This window comes from Zingiber officinale, chromosome 3A (genome assembly GCF_018446385.1).
Source record: "Zingiber officinale cultivar Zhangliang chromosome 3A, Zo_v1.1, whole genome shotgun sequence".
Classification (NCBI taxonomy): Eukaryota; Viridiplantae; Streptophyta; class Magnoliopsida; order Zingiberales; family Zingiberaceae; genus Zingiber; species Zingiber officinale.
Window position 1 is genome coordinate 1,464,769 of NC_055990.1, and position 18,275 is coordinate 1,483,043.

Genomic DNA, 18,275 nt, shown 5'->3' on the forward strand with positions numbered 1-18,275 from the left:
CTTGTTGCCGTGTACCTCCTTCTGTCCCGACCGAGTATGAATAGGGGAAGCTCGAGATGGTCGATAGTTGGTCTACTGAGAGGACCATGCCTGGATATAACCAAGCTATGGAAACCCGACCAATCGAAGCAGGTCAGACATCACCCCGATTGTCCACCATGTCTCAGACCTAGGTGTGTCAGATCTGGGGCCCTGGTCTGTGAGAACCCGATCGGGAACCATGTCACTGATGTCGTCAGACGGTCCTACATCTTCTTTCCCTAACTGTTGACTGTCACGTCGCCTTGACTTCTGACTGTCATGTCCCCTTGACTTCTGACTGACACGTCTCCTTGACTTCTGACTGCCACGTCCTCTTGATTTCTTCTGATTGCCACGTCTCTATGTCATGTCCTCTTGACTTATGACTACCCGACTTTATTGGACCCCATCATTATGCACCGTATCACATGGTAAGGATTTGTTTATATCAATGTGATGCTTTATTAATTAGGACTCATGTTAAGAAATTTTCTTTTTTTCTGGTAGGATTTCTTTTCTAGTTTTTTATTAATGTTATTTTTAGTTGAGCCGTCGTCTCCTTGAAACGTGGTGTTTTTCTTTTTCCTAATATTCTTGCTCAAATCAACATAGATTAGAAGATCACTTTCAGTATTCGTGTGCGTGAATCAACGAGTTTGATAGTCACTTCCGATATTCGTGCATAAATCAATAACACTAATAGTTATACGTTGCATCAAGCTCTCGCCTACACATTAGGTAAAACAAAAGTTTCATCTAGTAGCAAACAACTTTGTGATGCCAAACAAGTATGTGTTCTAAAATACCTTGTCAAAGCAAACAACTTAACTACTCTACATAATGACACAACTTTGAGAAATGTACATAACTTATTAATAACGACAATAGAGTAAGCTAAATTAAAACTCTATAAACTTTAATTAATTCATGTTCAATGGCAGGGACAGAGCGGAGCCTACGGAAGGCGGATAGGGCGTTCGGCCCTATATGAAATTCCAGACTCCGTCCATGTTCAATGGTATCTCTTGTATTAGTATGATAGTTTAGCATGTCTAAGATCAAAAACATGATTTGCATGAGAACTCATTTTGTAAGTTACCTCATATTCAGGGGATCTCATGAACATGTGAAAATGAATGTCATTAGTCTTTAATACGTATCGCATAAGAGGATTAGCTATAGGAAACTTTGATGCATATGTGTACATTCTGTTTAAATTAGATTAAATTAATGATTAATGAAATTAAGTGTTAAATTTAATCGTATTCTTAGATCTCAGTCTATTAATAAGATACGTTCGATATATATGTATTATTCCCTCAACCCTAGCTCCATTATTAATTACTTCTGTTTTATTTTTTTTTTAAATGGACATATCAAAGTTTTTCAATCTCGACTTATACAAGGTCAAAGATTCCATTTGCGACTCATGTTTTCATTCCATGTTTCTCATTTTTCGTGGAAGCTAAGGTAAAAAAACAAATTCTTTTAGTTCCTTCATACGGTACAAATTCTTCTAGTTCTTTTAATCAGATTATTTTTAGAATTATAGTCAAATCTGTTGGAGAAATAATATGCTGCAGGAGATATATGAAGTATTAGATGAATTTAAATACTCGAATTAAATTCAATTTACAGTTGAGATGACCTGAGCTGATAATCTCAGGCTGTTAGTAGGGGCTGATTTATACCAAGTGATGAAGGCAGTCTGCACAGTGTTGACAGAGCAAGTAAAGTGGCTGACCAGTCGAGCAGACAAGCAGGTCCGGCTGTCAGAGAGGTTGGTCAGATGGGCAGTAACCGACCGGGCGAGCTGACAAGCCGAGGAGCAAAGAGACAAGTCGGGCGAAGATTTCGAGCGGGAAAAAACTAAGAGGCATCCGATTGCTACCACGGGCACTCTGTCGAGCAGGAGTTCACGACAGAGGAGGGAATGAAAGTGGAGAGCTTTTGCTTGTGATCACAACCTCCTTATATAGGAGCTCAGATCAACGGCAATGTTAAACCGTTTCACAAAATTTCACTTGGACAAATTTTGTCTCGACCGGCCTGGCATTCGACGCGCGCAAGTTTAACAAAATGTTGGTTACGTTGTTCCACTTGAATAAATTGTCCCGACCGGTCTAACATTCGGCACACGCAAGTCATGCCCGCACACGAGTCAACTTGATTTAGTATAATCCGGACCTTGGATTTGTACTATACCCACACATGAGAGAGAGTCTCACCCCATGTATTTGTTCACATCCTCAATGCATGTGAATCAATATAAACCAACCAACATACCATAAAACTCGCAATGTGAGACTAAAATCTCATTCACAATAGAACTTCTATCCTCTTCCACCTCTTTTCCACTACACATATTCAACAAAATCTTAAGAGCTAGATACTTAATTTAAAAAAAAAATGGAACAATAATCATTTTCAAAAGCCTCTCTTTTAACACTCCCTGGGAGGACTGAGAGTGAGAGTACTGCTACTATCAGCAGCTACAGTACAGGCTGAGTGCATCAGCATGAGGTGAGGTTCATGGATCTCCACGTATAGCTAAAGGTCTGGAAAAGGCGATACAGTTTAATATGATAAAGGTGCTAGCTAGCAATCGGCAAATCATTGATATACACTCAGTGGAGGAGGAACTGATTAAATGGGCTATCTATCCACCCCTTTAATTTCATATGATCATATCGTCGTCGTCATCGTCATCTTCTTCTTATCCAAGTCCAACTGGTGAAGGTTCCTTATCCTCCTTTGAGATGATTTGATGATGATGAATGCCAAACCCCACATGAAACGTCCAGATAGGGGAAAAAAAAACTCAGTTCTTGGTCGATGATCAGGCATATTATATCGCAAAAGGTGCAGATGTTGGCCATTAGCGTGGTGCCTGTGATCTCTATCTGGAGTCTGTACTTATCCGGGGCTCTGTTCTCCATCGCCTGCATTAGCATTAGCATTAGCATTAGCATTAGAATTAGCTGGTAAATGGTTGATAAATTAAATATCTCTGTCCAGGTGTGAGGCCACCGAGATCGATCGGTCAATAATTGAACGGGGAGGAAGGAAGGAAGGAACTCTGTCTCGGCCTTTCATTCTTTCTGTCTTCTATTTTTTGTTTTTTCTTAGGCAAAATCAAAAGCTCCTTTTTTTTTTTTGTTTTTTTTAATCATCAAGCGCCGTCTTTTAATTTTTTTTTATAAAAAAAACAAAAAGTCTCACTCCCTCGGCCCCTCGTAAAATTACACTCATATTTGACCGATTTAATTTTTTTTTGACCAACTGAGTTTAAATTTAAATTAAACGATGTTTATATTATAATATTATAAAATCTTAACTGTTGTAATATAGACTTAATATATTTATTTAATGTTTATGTTATAACGGTTAGAGGTGCAAATGAACTGAATTAAAAGAGTAATATAAAATATTGGTATTTGAGTTTGAATTTAAAAAATATATGTGAAATTTAAAAATATAAATAACTTTGACGATTTGAAATAAAATTTGAGTTATTTATTTAAGCAAATTTAATTTGAGCATATTTAATTAAGATTATGTAAAAATAATCCAAATTTCAGTTGTAAACGGTGAATAATCAAATAAAATATTATAATTCAAATTTTACAAAAAAAATTTATTGAATAATATTAAAAACTGTATATCAAGGGTAGATGACGATGATATACTGAAATTATCTTTTAATATATATACTTTTATTTTATTTTATTTTTTTAATTGATTTTAGATATTTAATTTATATCGATTAATTTTGAAAAAGTTGAAATTATAAAAAAAAAATCTCAGTTATCAAAATAAATGGGAAAGTGTTTACTATGAACGATTTATTAGTTCAGTCTTCTTTAAGTGAATCCTATGTTAAAAGAAATTATCTATTAAATTATCAAAATTAAAACAGAAATGATGGTTAGAACATCCATAATGTTACATTATTATAACATCCACCATCTCGATTAATTCAATCCTGTTTGTACAGACAGTGCCCCAACCTCTCACATTGGGACGATTGGACCCACACTTAAGTAGTGGATCCCACCCCCTCATTGTGAGAGGTTGGGACAGTGCCTGTACAGGCAAGGTGAAATTTACCCACCATCTCATAAAAAAACATGAGTCCATTGTCACATGATCATTATAACAACATTCTTTTTTCACCCACATTTCTTTTAAAATTAACACTTATTATGTATGAGTCCGATAATCCACTCAATAATCTTAAAATTATATCATATTAAATAAATATATTTTTTAAATATGTTTTAAAATATTTAAATTATTATTATTATTATTTTAATAATAATCTTACTTTTAAAAAATATAATTTTATTATTTTTCAAAAATAATATTAATTTTTTAAATATATTTATTAAATAAAATAGATGTGTGTGAGAAAATGAAATTACAATATTAGAAAAACGAAATTATAAAATTAGAAAAATAAAATTATAACTGAACAATTAAAATTATAAAATTGAAAAAATGAAATTAGAGGAGCTAAAATTATAAAAAACTGATCGTTTTATTTAATTTATAATTCTTAATTTTAAAATTTATACTTTTTTTAATAAATAAAATTTAAAAAAAAATAGATGAGTCAGTCAATGCTTCAAAATATTGAACAAGGATATTATAATATCTCTCCATAACACTAAATTAAATGTACAGTACTATTACACTAAATTAAATGTACAGTTTTATTATAATGCGACGTTAACCTCACGTTGCAGATGTCCTTAACATAAAGACATATTTTGATCTTTCTTTCTTCACTCGGAGAATATGCGTACTGTGATGCAATTAGCCCTCACGGGCTGGATCAACTGGAGAGGTGTCTGATTCTTACAGATAAAGTTCTGGGGTCAAAGATAGCCAGTTACACACGGGATTAAAATCCTGATCTGTTATGTCAAAAATTTCTACGACCTCCAGTTACCTCTGTTGTCCAGTATTAATCGTGATTTATTTCCTCTGAAATTTTAAGGGGCCAGGTCCAGGGGCCACTAGAATGACGATTCCATCTTTTACAGTTGCAGTACTGTTATGCAATTATTAAGTTGTAATGATTAAAGGGATTTTTACGTACGGTAGGGGAAAAGAAGTAAGGCCCCATGCTTTGTATAGTGTAACACGATTGACCTTCAATGGTGGGAGGATTAAAGTGTTTGGTCAAATCACTAACAACAAAAATTCAGGAAAGATGACGCCTCCAAAATTAGTGGGAAACCCAACAACCACCACAGTGTTCAGATTGCCCTATGATTCTATGAACTTTTTTCAACAAAAATCAAAAGTATGTCGTAGATTTATTAAATTATATTTTTAAAAAATTAAATAAAAATAACATCTCACATTTTAAGAATACATTTACTTTAATATTATTATAATATTACAGTAACTACTTAATAATTTTTACCATGATTTTAATTAATTTAAAATAATTTTAACTAAATTAATAAATAATATTTTATTATAATAGAATTTAAATAATTTTGATTGAGTTGATAAAAAATATTTATAGATATAACAGCTGTTTAAAGTATATTTAAAATAATTTTAATAAAATTTAAATATTTTAATTAAGTTAGTAAAAAATATTTTGAGAAGTAAGGAAATTTTAATGGACCAAAATGGTCAGTGTACGACAATCTAGAGAGAGATGGGTTGACTGAGAATTACTTAGGGCTAGGTTGGCCCATTTTGATTGGCCACATGATTAACTTGTTTATATTAATTTAAGATGCATGGCATGACATGGCATGGCTTGTCTGGTCTTCAATCAGCAGATGATTCACATACGTGAAAGCGGGTGGGCAAATTCAATAAAGATTTAAACTTAGACCTAGCAGCGATGATACATTTGAATTCTAGGAAAGATTTAGACGTTCGTCTGAAAAATAGGATAAAAGTATGATGCACCTTTAATAATGGACGTACCTTTTCTACGCTTGATGGCTTGAGAAAAGAGAATCCCACATGTTTTTTGATGCATCAAGTTGTGAATTATATCGATCATTGGGAAAGGAATGAAACGACGTATATATTCTATCTCGATCATGATGAACACACGCAAAAGTAAATCATGAATTGCCAGATGACTGCAAACAGAGATCAATCTACATAACCAATCGAGTCATCTGCCTCGCAGGCTCATGAAAAATGAGCTTGAGGGGGAAAACAACATGGCACCAAATCCCTACACAAGAATCATGCAGTTGTTGTGGTACAAAGCATGGCCACATGCAGAATCTGAACATTCAAAATGTCCTCTTGAAACCCCAGATCAATCTTTCTCTACTCTTTTTTTTTTCTCATCTAAACATTTTTTTTTGAGTTTTTTTTTTCACTAATCTCTTGACTTTTATCTCTCCCACACTGAACTTTTTTTCCATCTCTCATTTTACCTTTTTTTCACCATCTTCCATAAAATTGGGAAACAATTTTTATCTGCATCCAGTAAACTTTTCCACTCTTTAAATACTATAGCTCATCTAAATCACTCAGAATATTAAAAACGTAAGCACGATAGAAAATAAAAAACTGTATCATTAGCATTGAAATTTGGAACTCACACAAAATAATAATATTTTATACCTTCAATGTAAACAGCCAAAAACCATTACCATAAATTTGCAAACCATCAAAACAAATATAAAAAGCCAAGTGCATTCCAGAATATTGGCTTCTGATTTACATCTACTCACCTAACTCAAATCAGGTAATCAAATAGAAACTCAGATATGCACCAAAGGACTCACACATGGGTTTATTGGATGGCATTCCATCAAGAAGCCTAAATTTTAAGACAAATCAAATATAACAGGAGAAAAATATAAGATCTCAGATAATATCACCGATTAGCTTTCACCTCCTTGAAGGAAAAACAATGATTATCTCTTTAATTATAACAATAGCCTGTGCATTAGCTCACTGAGCATCCTAATTTAGCAGTCAATCACCAAAATAACAAAGATTTTAGTAATATTTGCATTAACAAGAACGTACAAGCAATATAAAAGAGTTGAGAAGTTACAGATGGCTACCAGCTATTTTTTCGTTAATTTCTCGAGTGTTTTCTGAGCTGAATTTGTCCCAAACTAACACGATCAGGCTGCTGGTGGATATTCTTTTCCCCCCAGCATTAAAGCATGAACGAGTGGCACATAATCCATCTTACCAGACTTGGTAGCATGGCTATTTTGTATGTGGAAACATCCACTGATCCACACAAGAAATTCCTGAAACAGCTGCACACAATGGTCATTGTGTGATTCCTTAGGAGATAGAAAACACCAATGAAAAAACAGATAAATAGAGTGGGAAATTAAATCCATTTAGCTTCATTTATTGCTCCAGTGCTCTTAAAAACAAAAGCCGTACCTTAATATTCATTCAATCATACTATGAGCTAAATAAGAATGAACTTGGAGGTGTCTGATATACCTTTGTTAATAGCTAGCTTCCCAAAACGAGTAACTAACATTTCTTTTACTTGTTAAATAGCAAAGTGCAGGATGTCATTTTTTCCATGACATTGGTAGTGTACCAAGGAAGGAAAAGGTTTTATACTAAGCAAACAAGTAACATACAGGCATGTTACTTAAAAATTAATCTTTAAATGGTATGTGTAATTATTAGATAAACAAACTTCCTCCAGTATTACTTGGTTCATCATTTTTTTTTTTAAACTGAAACTTTGAATTATAGCATACTCTTCGTGGAGCTTTTCATTCTATCCACTTTGACACAACTTGAAAATGAAAACCAATAAAGACCTATAGATAAACTGAACTAAATACAAATCACTCAACTTTCACATCAGAAACTTAAATTTGGACCAATCCACAATGTATCCAACTGCTAACCACGCTGGATAAGATCAACTGCTGAGTAATAATAACAAACAATCAGGAATTTTGACTGCATAACTTGGCATGCAAAAGAAATATTCATCTATTAGAATCAATTGATATCTAGTGATCCTAGCTACAAGAGAACATTAACCATAAGTCAATTATTTCCTTTCACTATATCTCCCTGCCTTTTCCTTTTCAAGGCCAAAAGTAGAAGGATCCACATGAACCACAACTCCCTCAAACACTTTATTGTGATATCAGAAACATAATTGCTTTCTAGTGAAGACACAATTATAAAGTTATACAAGGTATACACGGATATTTAGAAGAAAATAAATGGAAATAATTAAAATTTGGTAAAGATAAGTGCAAAAGTAGTTGAGAATTGAACAAATTAGGTTGGTTTTGGAAAACTAAAATGTTCTACCCAACTTTTGGTCAACCTTTGCTCAAATTCCAGCAGAGCACATAAGATTAATTTTCACTCTTGATTTACAACTTCACCAAGTCTCATTAAAACTCAAGTTTTGTAACAATATAGGTAACCTTATTGCTCATAATGCACTGCTTGCTAGAGAAAGCACCTCAACTCTCTATGGATCAATAATATTCAAATGTGACTTATGTCCCAGTTAAAGCCTATAAGATAGAATATCGAATAATAACAGTTTGTTCGAACAATAAGTTTTTTTTTCAAAACAACAAACAAATAAATAATGCTGTGTTCAAAAAAGAAAAATAAGTAGCAGTTTGTATACAGAGACTTCTCTTTCGCCAATTTGTACATAGACTAAAAAAAAAGATATAGATCCAAGTTACTACAAAGAAAAATTAGCATACCTTACTGTGCAAAACCAGTATCCATTTTGTCTTCCACAACTTGGACATCAGGCATAGTTTGTCTCCCCTCACTTATACTGTAATTAGAATGGGTCGACATTAAAGGAGTCTCTGACCCATCCTCAAAATGGGAATGCCCATTGTCCACAGATGAAGAAGGCTTCTCATCCAAAGGAGCCATTAACTCAGCCAGGGCAATATCTTCCGAATTTCTTTGGATTTGTGGAGTTGCAGATGTTCTGGGGTTAACTTCAACAGTCACAATTGAAGATCCAGGTGGTTCTAATACTTCTTGGGTGCTGCAAGTTTTTGAGCTACTGGGATCATTTAGCCACATAAAATGCAAATTATGGCCTTGCCAAAATTTACCAATTGTGTAAGCTCTCTCAGCAGAATCACAGGAGGAAAAAATTACACGAGCACAAAAAGTTTCAGGCGTCATCATGCCTACATTCTCTTTTCTTTCCTCAGGTTCTTCTAATGCTATAGAAGAGAGATCACCAAATACTGCAAAATGATCCCTCAGATCAGCAACCTACAATAGGAAAAAAAACAATAATATAATACTGTGACAGTGAAAACAGTTGAGCATTTTTAAAATATTCCATGCAAACTCTACACCAGGTGTTTCAAGAACAGCAATATGGATCAGGTTAACCACCATTAAATCAACCATGTATAAATGTTTAGAGTGTGTCCTGTTGAGTATATCAAGAGAAGGTTGTGTGTTTTCAACATCATAGGATTCAGTCAGGTTGAAGCCATAAAAGCACTGAAGCTGTAGTTAGGCAAGCAGGCTCTAAACAATCTGATTATTCTCCTAAAGGCATATACAAGGCCAAGAATTGTCATTCCCACACAAAATGAGAATGTCAAAATTCTCCACAAATGCCTGGAATGTAATGCATGTATGCAATGCGCAGAATACTCTATCCAAATTTAACAATTAGGTATTATGAGGATGGTGCATATGCATGTATCTGAAGAGAGACAATACATTTGTGAGACCAGCCGGAAGAGGAGGAAGAACACTGAACGAAGTCTTAGACAAATGTTGATGACTTATTTGTTCTGTGCTGGAATTGCCCATGACTGTAGAATTTGATTTTGCAGTACATGAAACAGTAGCGTCCACTAATTTTCTGATTTCTTGAGTATTATGAATGTGTTTCTGTGCACCTTCTGTAATATTTGGCACTCTGGATGGTTCAGTTTGTTCACCTTCATTGCTCAAATTCGGTTTAAGTCTTTTAGGTGCAGGTTCTAAGGTCACTTCACCCTTTTTGACTAAAACAGCCTGCACATGGAACACAAAGGTATTAAACTTCCTATATGAAAAATTAAGTATATGATGACTGAAAACCAGAGCAAGTAATCCCATCAAACTTCATTCAAACATAGCTTAGAAAACAAATTAAAAATATATGTAAAGGTATATATACAGAGCCTTAACTGTTTCAGATTTTCTAAATAGCGCATTAGATAGTTATCCACACAAGTCAATAACAAATAGCACCTTATTCTTGCCCTTCCCCCAAAATAATGAACACAGAAGAAGAATATATATATTTTTTTCATGGAAGAGCATAAAATAATTCTCTCCTATAACAGAAATTATTCAGCAGCAGCCCAAATTACTCCCAGTCCTTTGCTAAGAGAAGAGTGCAATTTCAAACAATTGTCGACTAAAAGATGTCTAAGAGATAATATAAAAAAAAAAACAGCACGGTGCACGAAGCTCCTGCTATGCGGGGTCCCGGGGAAGAATCCATTGTACGCAGGCTTACCTTACTTTTTGCAAGAGATTGTTTCTAGGATTCAAACCCATGACCTTTTGGTCACAAAGCAACAACATTACCGTTGTGCCAAGGCTCCCCTTCATCTAAGAGATAATAAAGCTGACTCAAAATAATAATAATAATAAAGCTTACTTGTTTCTCAAATTTTTCTAATTGGCGACGAAACTCCTCTCTTTTTAAGGCTAAATTCTCCTGCTTTTTGCGAAGTTCCTCTTTCAAAGACTCCAAACCATCAAGCTTTTTCTTTCCAGGAGAATTTATCTTTAAAGTGTTTGCAGAACTTTTTGGAACAGGGATTGACATTAAAATCTCAGGAACAGCCAATTTACTTTCATGTGGAAGTGGAGAAGACGTATCCCCTTTTTCATTCCCAGTAGCAAGTGGACGAGATGGACAGCGGGCGGTCAGCCCTACAAAAGATGGTAACACTTTGGGGAGAAAATTTTTCGGCCCCTTAAAAGCTCTATCACGGTTTGCCCACCAGAGTTTTATAAACCGATTACCCATCACAGCATCAGGCGCTTTAAGTGCAGCTTCAGCCTCCTCCCTTCTTGAAAATTGAACAAAAGCTTTTTCACTATTTTGTGGAATGTAAATATCAACAACATCACCAAACTTCTGAAAGTGGGAAAGAAGGGCATCCCTTGTGTTGTCCTTTTGAGGAATACCATGCACATAGAGAGTACGTGAAGCTTTTTGAGACATCCTACCACTGTTACTTGTAGAATTATGGTGATTTGTTGTCGGTTTTTGACTCTTCTCTGTGGTAAATTGTTTTTCAGGAACAGTAGCAGAAGCTTTGACTATAGAGTTCTCCTTATCAACCTTCATTTCATTTGAAAGGAGATTTGTAGGAAGTGCATTGTTAATAGATATTATACCCATCTCTGACCTGCTACTATGGCCAATCTGGTCCTGGACAGATGATTGAAAAGAAGAATCTACATTCCATACAGGTTCATTATTGTTTTCTAAAGAAAGCATTAAGGTAGGCTCAGATGTTCCTTGACACCCATTGTTCCACAATGGCTGATCAGGATCATATACATCAGCTTCAACCAAACCAGAAGAGGATGAAACCACATTCAGCTTTAGTGAATCCTCAGGCAAGAGGGGTTTCCCATCTTTTGCAGGGACAAATTTGCTGCTGCTAGTCAATGGGGCAGAAGGTGCATTGGCAGAAGGCAATGGTCTCTTACCAGCTTGAATTCCTGGAACATGTGAATTTCGATCTGAAACTGAAAGATTGAACTGAGAAAGACTCTGCAAATTAAATAATAAAATGATTTAGATCCAAATGAAAGGAAGCTAATTGTTGCAAAAAATAACTACTACAACAATCATCTAATTTTTAAGAGACATTACATAACGAATATAAGATGGAAACCACTTTCTAGCAGTATAAATATTCAAATTGGTAAAATCCTGACCAAATTATCAGATACAACTTATAAAGGAAATGGACCTGCACATCTTCAACAACAATCCGATGCACGCCATGTTCCATTGGGCACATATCCCCTCTTAAACAATATCCCTGCTCGTCAAAGTCTCTGCAACGTTGATGAGGCATTCCCAGATTAAATAATGGGGTGATCGTAGGCTGAAGAGCACCTTGCAAACCAAGTGGTTGGAGTGGATCCAAAATTCTATTGCTCATTTCATTAACAAAGCCATATGCACCCCAAGATGAATTTTGTGCACTTGCAGCATTTGGTATACCTGTCCCAAACAGACTAACATGTGTATGTAGACCTTGTGAAACAACCTGTGATGGAAAATCCAGTGTGTCCAGAGGATTAAATCTAGAATCCTGTTGGTTCCAGGAAATAATGTTCCTTCCTCTTCCTCTACCTCTTCCTCTTCCTCTTCCTACCATGGGGCGTATTTTGGGTGCAGTGCAAAAAGTGTCATTCTGAGATGTTTGATTTATTCTACCCCGTGGATCAAAGTGATAAGGATCCAGAGTTAGTGGTGTGAAGCTAGAACGTCCCTTATCAAAGTTTGAAGAACTCTCCATATTACCATTGTTTCCACTGTCATGAAAGTTTTTTCGATTGTCAAGAAATTTGCTTCTTCTCCTATTCATCCGCTGCATAGGTAGTTCTTGAACATCATCATCAAAAGAAATAGATTGTGCATCCCTCCTTCGATGTTTATGGTTGCGATCATCATCATCATCGCTAGCTTCTTGGTCTTCAGTATCATTCACTGGTTCAGAGGACATAGAGTAATTCCTTTCACTAGGCAACTTATTCCTCAGTTGTACTGTGTCATCAGGAGGAAAAGATAGCTGAAATTTCTCAACGATATCAGTATTCTGGCCAACTCCGATTATAGACGCATCTTCAAGAGCCTGTAATATTCTTGTGGAATAGTTTTTTGCACCTATAGTTTGGATAAAACAGAAAGCTAAGCACAAGATTACATGTTCTATGGAACCTCAAAAATTGAAATATTTGGGAGAGAAAGAAAGATCAAGAAATGAATAGTTTGATGCACCTACAGCTTCCCTGTCACTTAGGACAGTAAAATTGTTGGTAAAACCATAAGAGAACAGCAAAGCTTTAATCTGAAGAACTATTGCACTCGAAGAGAATTAACTAACCACTGTGGGAGGAAATTTTTTGCTTAATGAAAGATTTTAACAAGTAAAACTGTTTTTGAAATAGTTTATATGAAACTTGTGTGACTAATCTTGTTCAATCTTACATATTGAAGGACATTGGCATATCATATACAGTTTGGTCATTTTAAAAGCTGGCATATCCATAGCTATTCAATTCCAGGTGAACTATAATGGAATAGCTAATTCCTATGTTTGGCCATAAAAATAAACTCGAAATTAAACTAAGGAAGAATAACAGTTTCTTTAAATCCAACTTACTTACCTTTCCCATCAGCCAAGCACTAATTATTACAACCAATCGCTTGTTGATTTCAAAAACATGGTTTCTTATTATGTACACAATTCTTACAAATCAAACACAATGAATTCAATTCCAGATGAACTATAACAGAATCAGTGTTTAAATTTTCATTTTGTGCCGAGCGAAACTTATCATTCCGCCCGTAAAACCGGCATTGGCACTCTGTATGTTCCGAGGCCCACGGCTGGCCTTAGAGGTCTCGCACGAGCCCTACGACCGCAGAGGAGCAACGAGCAAGCCCCACGGCCGCGGGGGACTCGTCGCGCGAGCACCGCGGCGGACTCGTAGCGCGAGAACTGCGGCGGACTTGTCGCGCGAGAACCGCAGCGGACTCGTCGCGCGAGCACCACGGCGGACTCGTTAAGCGAGCATCGTGGCAGACTCGTCGCACAAGCCTTGCGGCGGCAACAAGGCAACAAAGCAAAAAAAAAAAAAAAATCGAGAGACGACAGTAGAATCGCGAGACGAGAGAGGAAAAGTTAGGAATTATTAAATGTTTTAATTAAAATCATTATATTATATATAATATTTAATTTCTAATTTTTTATTATTATTATTATATATTATATAAATTAATATAATTATAATATATATTTTTATTAACAATATAAAAAATAATAAAAAATAGATAATTTATATAATATATAGTTATATAATTTAAAATAATTTTACACATAACCTTTATATTAATTTTATAAGTTAAAAGTACATTAAAATTTTATAAAAATATTTAAAATAATTTTAAAATTTTATAAAAATATCCAAAATAATTTTTAAATTTTATTAATGATTTTAAAATTTTACAAATAATTCAAAAAAATAATTGTTAATTTTTTTAGTAAATATATAAATATGATTTTAGAATTCAATATAAGCTATATATATAATTTAAAATATTTATAAACTATAATTATATAAATTAATAAATAAATAATTTATATAATTATTAAATATAAATTATGATCTTTATGTTAATTTATATAATTATTATAAATAATAATTTTTTTTATTTTATAAGCAAGATTTAGAACTATGAATATTAACATATTTAGCTCTTTACATTGTAGATTCTTGATTCCTAATCGAAACACATTTTTGTTTATATGAATGTCTGATATTTACGTCTAGGAAATACTTTAGATTACCTATTCTTTATTTCAAAAATTTTGAGAAAGGTATGTTGTCGATTACATAAATTAATACAATAACAACCAAGCATTATATATATATATATATAAAATTATCGAAACTCTATTGGCACCGCATGATATGATACTGAAATCGTATCGTTCCGGTCTAGGACTGAAACCTCGACACAGGTCAAGATTTTAAACCTTGAACGGAATAGTTAATGCCTATGTTGGGTCATAAAAAGAGACTTAAAAATTAAGAAGAATAATTGTTCCTTATAATACAAGTTAGTTATTTTTCCCATCACCCAACTAGTAATAATTCCAACCTATCAAATTTATTGATTGCAAAAATATTTTCTAGTTATGCATCTCATGCCTATTATTTATATAATTCTTGCAAATCAAACACAGGAATGAGAATTATGTAAACATAGTAATTACTTGCATCACATTTGCTAGGAATAATTATTCTAGCTTAGGTCATTTCCGTTTTGCATTCATTAACTTCAAAGTAGTTTATCCAAGGTTTAAAATCTCAATCACTTTTTGTCAGCACAGAAGAAATGCTAACATTTTGATCATATACTGTAACCTAAACTAATCAATAGTCAGCATAGGCAAAAACCAGTTGTTTCGCCAATGTGGCCTGTGCCATGCATGTGTCACTAGTAATGGATAATGCAAACCTTAGTTTCAGTTTGTATCAAGAAAGACAAACTTGAATCCAATTAAAACCAATTAAGTAATCTAAACCTGAATTGACCCTTAATTAGATCTATTATCAAATATTGCATATGCAATCAGATAAATTAAAGGCTTAATTATGACAATATCTTTACATATATTAAGTATTACATTGGAAAAACCATTGTCTACAAAGGTGTCATAGGCAGACGGATGCCTAGACGGGTTTGCCAAGGTGAAGTGATCAAGCAGCCATTTTAAAGCAGTCTAGGAAGCATAGGGAGTCTGCCAAGGTAGCCTAAGTCGTTCAGACCACTTGGCTACCTAGGAAAACTAGTTTTCTTTATAAGTTTCTACTTCATTTGGCATTAGTTACCTATATTTTATATTGTAGCATGAAACTAAAAGTTATCTTATCTCACAAACTACCTATGTGTTTTTTGTTGTGATTTCTTATACAAACCATAGTTTCCTTTTCAAAAAAAAAAAAAAAATCCATAACCATGTCCAATTTCAAAGTCTCAAATCCAATACCAATCTCAATCAATTAATTCTATAATCCAAGAAATGTAAGGACAAGGAAAAGCTTGCCAACTACGTACATCTTCATCCTTTTCATGTCACAACCACCATGAAATAACTTATCTTAGAACATAAATCAGCTAATGGGCTATAATGGCTATAATAGATAATCAAACTGTTCTGAAAATTACATGGTACATTATATATATTCAACACAATGTATGTATCAAACCATATAGACAGTATCATATAAACAATTAATTAAATTGTGTTTTAGTCCAATAAGCTTTAGATGGTCTAAAATTATACTTCAAGTGTTAGGAGTGTAAATACATGCAAAATTAATTTGGATTTCGGGTGGTTGGATGGGGAGATATTTTGACATTGTACTTCTCTAAGAGGTTAGTTTACTGAGTTTGTTAATGTGACTCAAATTCAGATATGTATTTATTAAACAACTATTTGTGCAGGCCATCATAATAATGGTGGATGATCTACCTCACTTTGCTATACAAAATTATGTTACTTTAGGAATTAAATTAATCTCAGCTTTGAATAAAAAGATATTTCACTTCAAGCAGCAAAGAGTTTGAAGATTAAACCGAAATTTATAATACAAATCAATAGTAAAAAAGGCAAAAGCCAGGAACATACTTTCACAAATACCAATGTGACCTTCACCAATAAAGATAATAGGCAGTTTTCTTTGGCCAGTCCATTCTGTTACTGCTGATTGAACATCAGAGCCATCACCTGCATTTACAAGATAAATGGAGTCAGGAATTGCATTTAATCAATCCTCCACCCAGAAAAGTTATGAAAAAGAGTAAAATTTTATGCTCGTGTTTGTATTAGATGGCAGAATCAGATAAAACTAGAGTATAAAAGGCATCACACAGAATACAAAAAGTTCCATGAAGCAACCTCAATTAATGTTATTTTGGACAAACATTACGCACATGCAATAATCTTAATAGAGCCATTCAATTGATGCACAAATTGCACTCACTTTCAAGATCCAATTCAACTACTCTAAAACCTGCCCCTAATTGTGTGAGCAACTCCTTTACCCATTTGGAGCGTCTACAATTCGTCTTGCTGCAATAAACAAAAACATTTAGTTTAAAGCAAGAGAAAACTAAAAGATAAATAGAATCAGAGAAAGATAAAGGCATATAAAGCTTTATGAATGTACCATAGTGCTTATTTAATGAGCTGTAAAGTTTCTTAATAAACGAGTCCAAATATCTATTACCCTATGGTAAGGATACTGGAAATTCAGGCCAATGTGTGTGCCCTCGCGTCTTTTGGTGAATTCCACTTGCCTCTAATGGCAGACCTTGAAAGGGTTTTTATATACACAAAAGACAAGACAATAGATACCTAACGAACAAAGGTCAAGCAATCCCTTCTATCCAAAATAATTAAAATTCTTTTGGTATTTCATACAACCAAGTATTATCCATCCATCTTAGTTAACTTGTCAACTATTATATATGTTTGATCATATTTTTACTCAAGCCTTTAGTTTCCCTACATTGTCATGTTTCGAATGAATAAATCAGAAGGGTATGGTATTAGAACTAACATTAGTAACAAGATGGTAGATTGATAAGAATTAAACCAACAGCACTACAATGCTTAATATAAAATCATATTATAGGTGTCCTTTTAATGAAAAGAAAATATATGTCTGCATCTAATACTAGCAAGCACTGACACTTTTCTCATACAAAAACACAAGCAATTCAAAACAAGAGCATGCTTTTCAATGACGCTAAATTGAGTTCATTGCATCAAGTACTCCAAAGAACCACGCATCAGCTCTATGCCTAAGCCATTGCATACTCATTTTGGCCTTCCGATGGCTGGGTTGTGTGCAAGACCAAACTCACTTTGTCTCTCCTGATTCCTTCCAGTTTATTAGGAGATCATTTACAAGTTGGGACTCAGCGACAAAGACAAGAGTTTAAAAAGGATGCAAGAAAATCAATGAGTGCAAGCATCCAAGGGGCCTGAACTTGTCCACCAAATGAACATAACTTAATTTCCAATCTTATGTTACAATTAGTGGAATAGAAAGAAAAAAAAAATAACCGACAGATTTTACAGCTACCAATCTCACTTTTGAAATCCCTATATCTTCTACTAATTACAATCTAGCTCCAGAAACTTCTTCATCGTCCGCGCTTGAAACCCTAACCAATCCTAAACTATCGCCGAAGAAAAAATAAACACGATAATCGAACCCTACTGGTGTAAAATTACACCCTGTGCCCACGAAGAAAATCAATTTATAGACGAGGAAGAGAAACGTAGGATTCGCACCTGAAGACGACGACGGGAGCGGATGAAACGATCTCCCTGGCCTTCGCGAGTGCCATTTCTCGAACTCTTACAACCCTAACAGCCCGATTCGCCTACCAAGGGAGACAACGATCACCGTCTCCACCTTTGGAGTTGCATCAGGTC

The 18,275-nt window shown here is 34.2% G+C and overlaps 1 protein-coding gene across 3 annotated transcripts; it reads right to left on the reverse strand.

Moving 5' to 3' along the window:
* Positions 1-6,911: 6,911 nt before the first annotated feature.
* LOC122050954 (zinc finger CCCH domain-containing protein 27-like) lies at positions 6,912-18,269 on the reverse strand. Of its 3 annotated transcripts, none has more exons than XM_042611830.1 (8): positions 18,132-18,269; positions 16,813-16,901; positions 16,458-16,556; positions 12,000-12,922; positions 10,667-11,797; positions 9,733-10,032; positions 8,736-9,270; positions 6,912-7,277 (listed from the first exon to the last, which is right to left on the reverse strand). In XM_042611830.1, exons 1-7 carry the CDS (start codon positions 18,185-18,187, stop codon positions 8,737-8,739), a joined length of 3,132 nt encoding a protein of 1,043 aa, XP_042467764.1. In that variant the 5' UTR covers positions 18,188-18,269; the 3' UTR covers positions 6,912-7,277; position 8,736. The 3 variants fall into 3 exon arrangements, with proteins under 3 accessions (XP_042467764.1, XP_042467763.1, XP_042467765.1); XM_042611829.1 differs by having other exon boundaries at positions 6,912-7,286; XM_042611831.1 differs by lacking the exon at positions 16,813-16,901 and having other exon boundaries at positions 6,912-7,286; positions 18,132-18,175.
* Between the last annotated feature and the right edge of the window lie 6 nt (positions 18,270-18,275).

Excerpts from the sequence above, each read along its gene's own strand:
- LOC122050954 (XM_042611830.1), bottom strand. The coding sequence starts at position 18,187 with ATGGCACTCGCGAAGGCCAGGGAGATCGTTTCATCCGCTCCCGTCGTC. Across the intron at positions 12,923-16,457 it reads TCACATTGGTATTTGTGAAA|GTGCAAAAAACTATTCCACA; the intron begins GTATGTTCCTGG and ends TCCAAACTATAG. Across the intron at positions 11,798-11,999 it reads TTGTTGTTGAAGATGTGCAG|AGTCTTTCTCAGTTCAATCT; the intron begins GTCCATTTCCTT and ends TTTAATTTGCAG.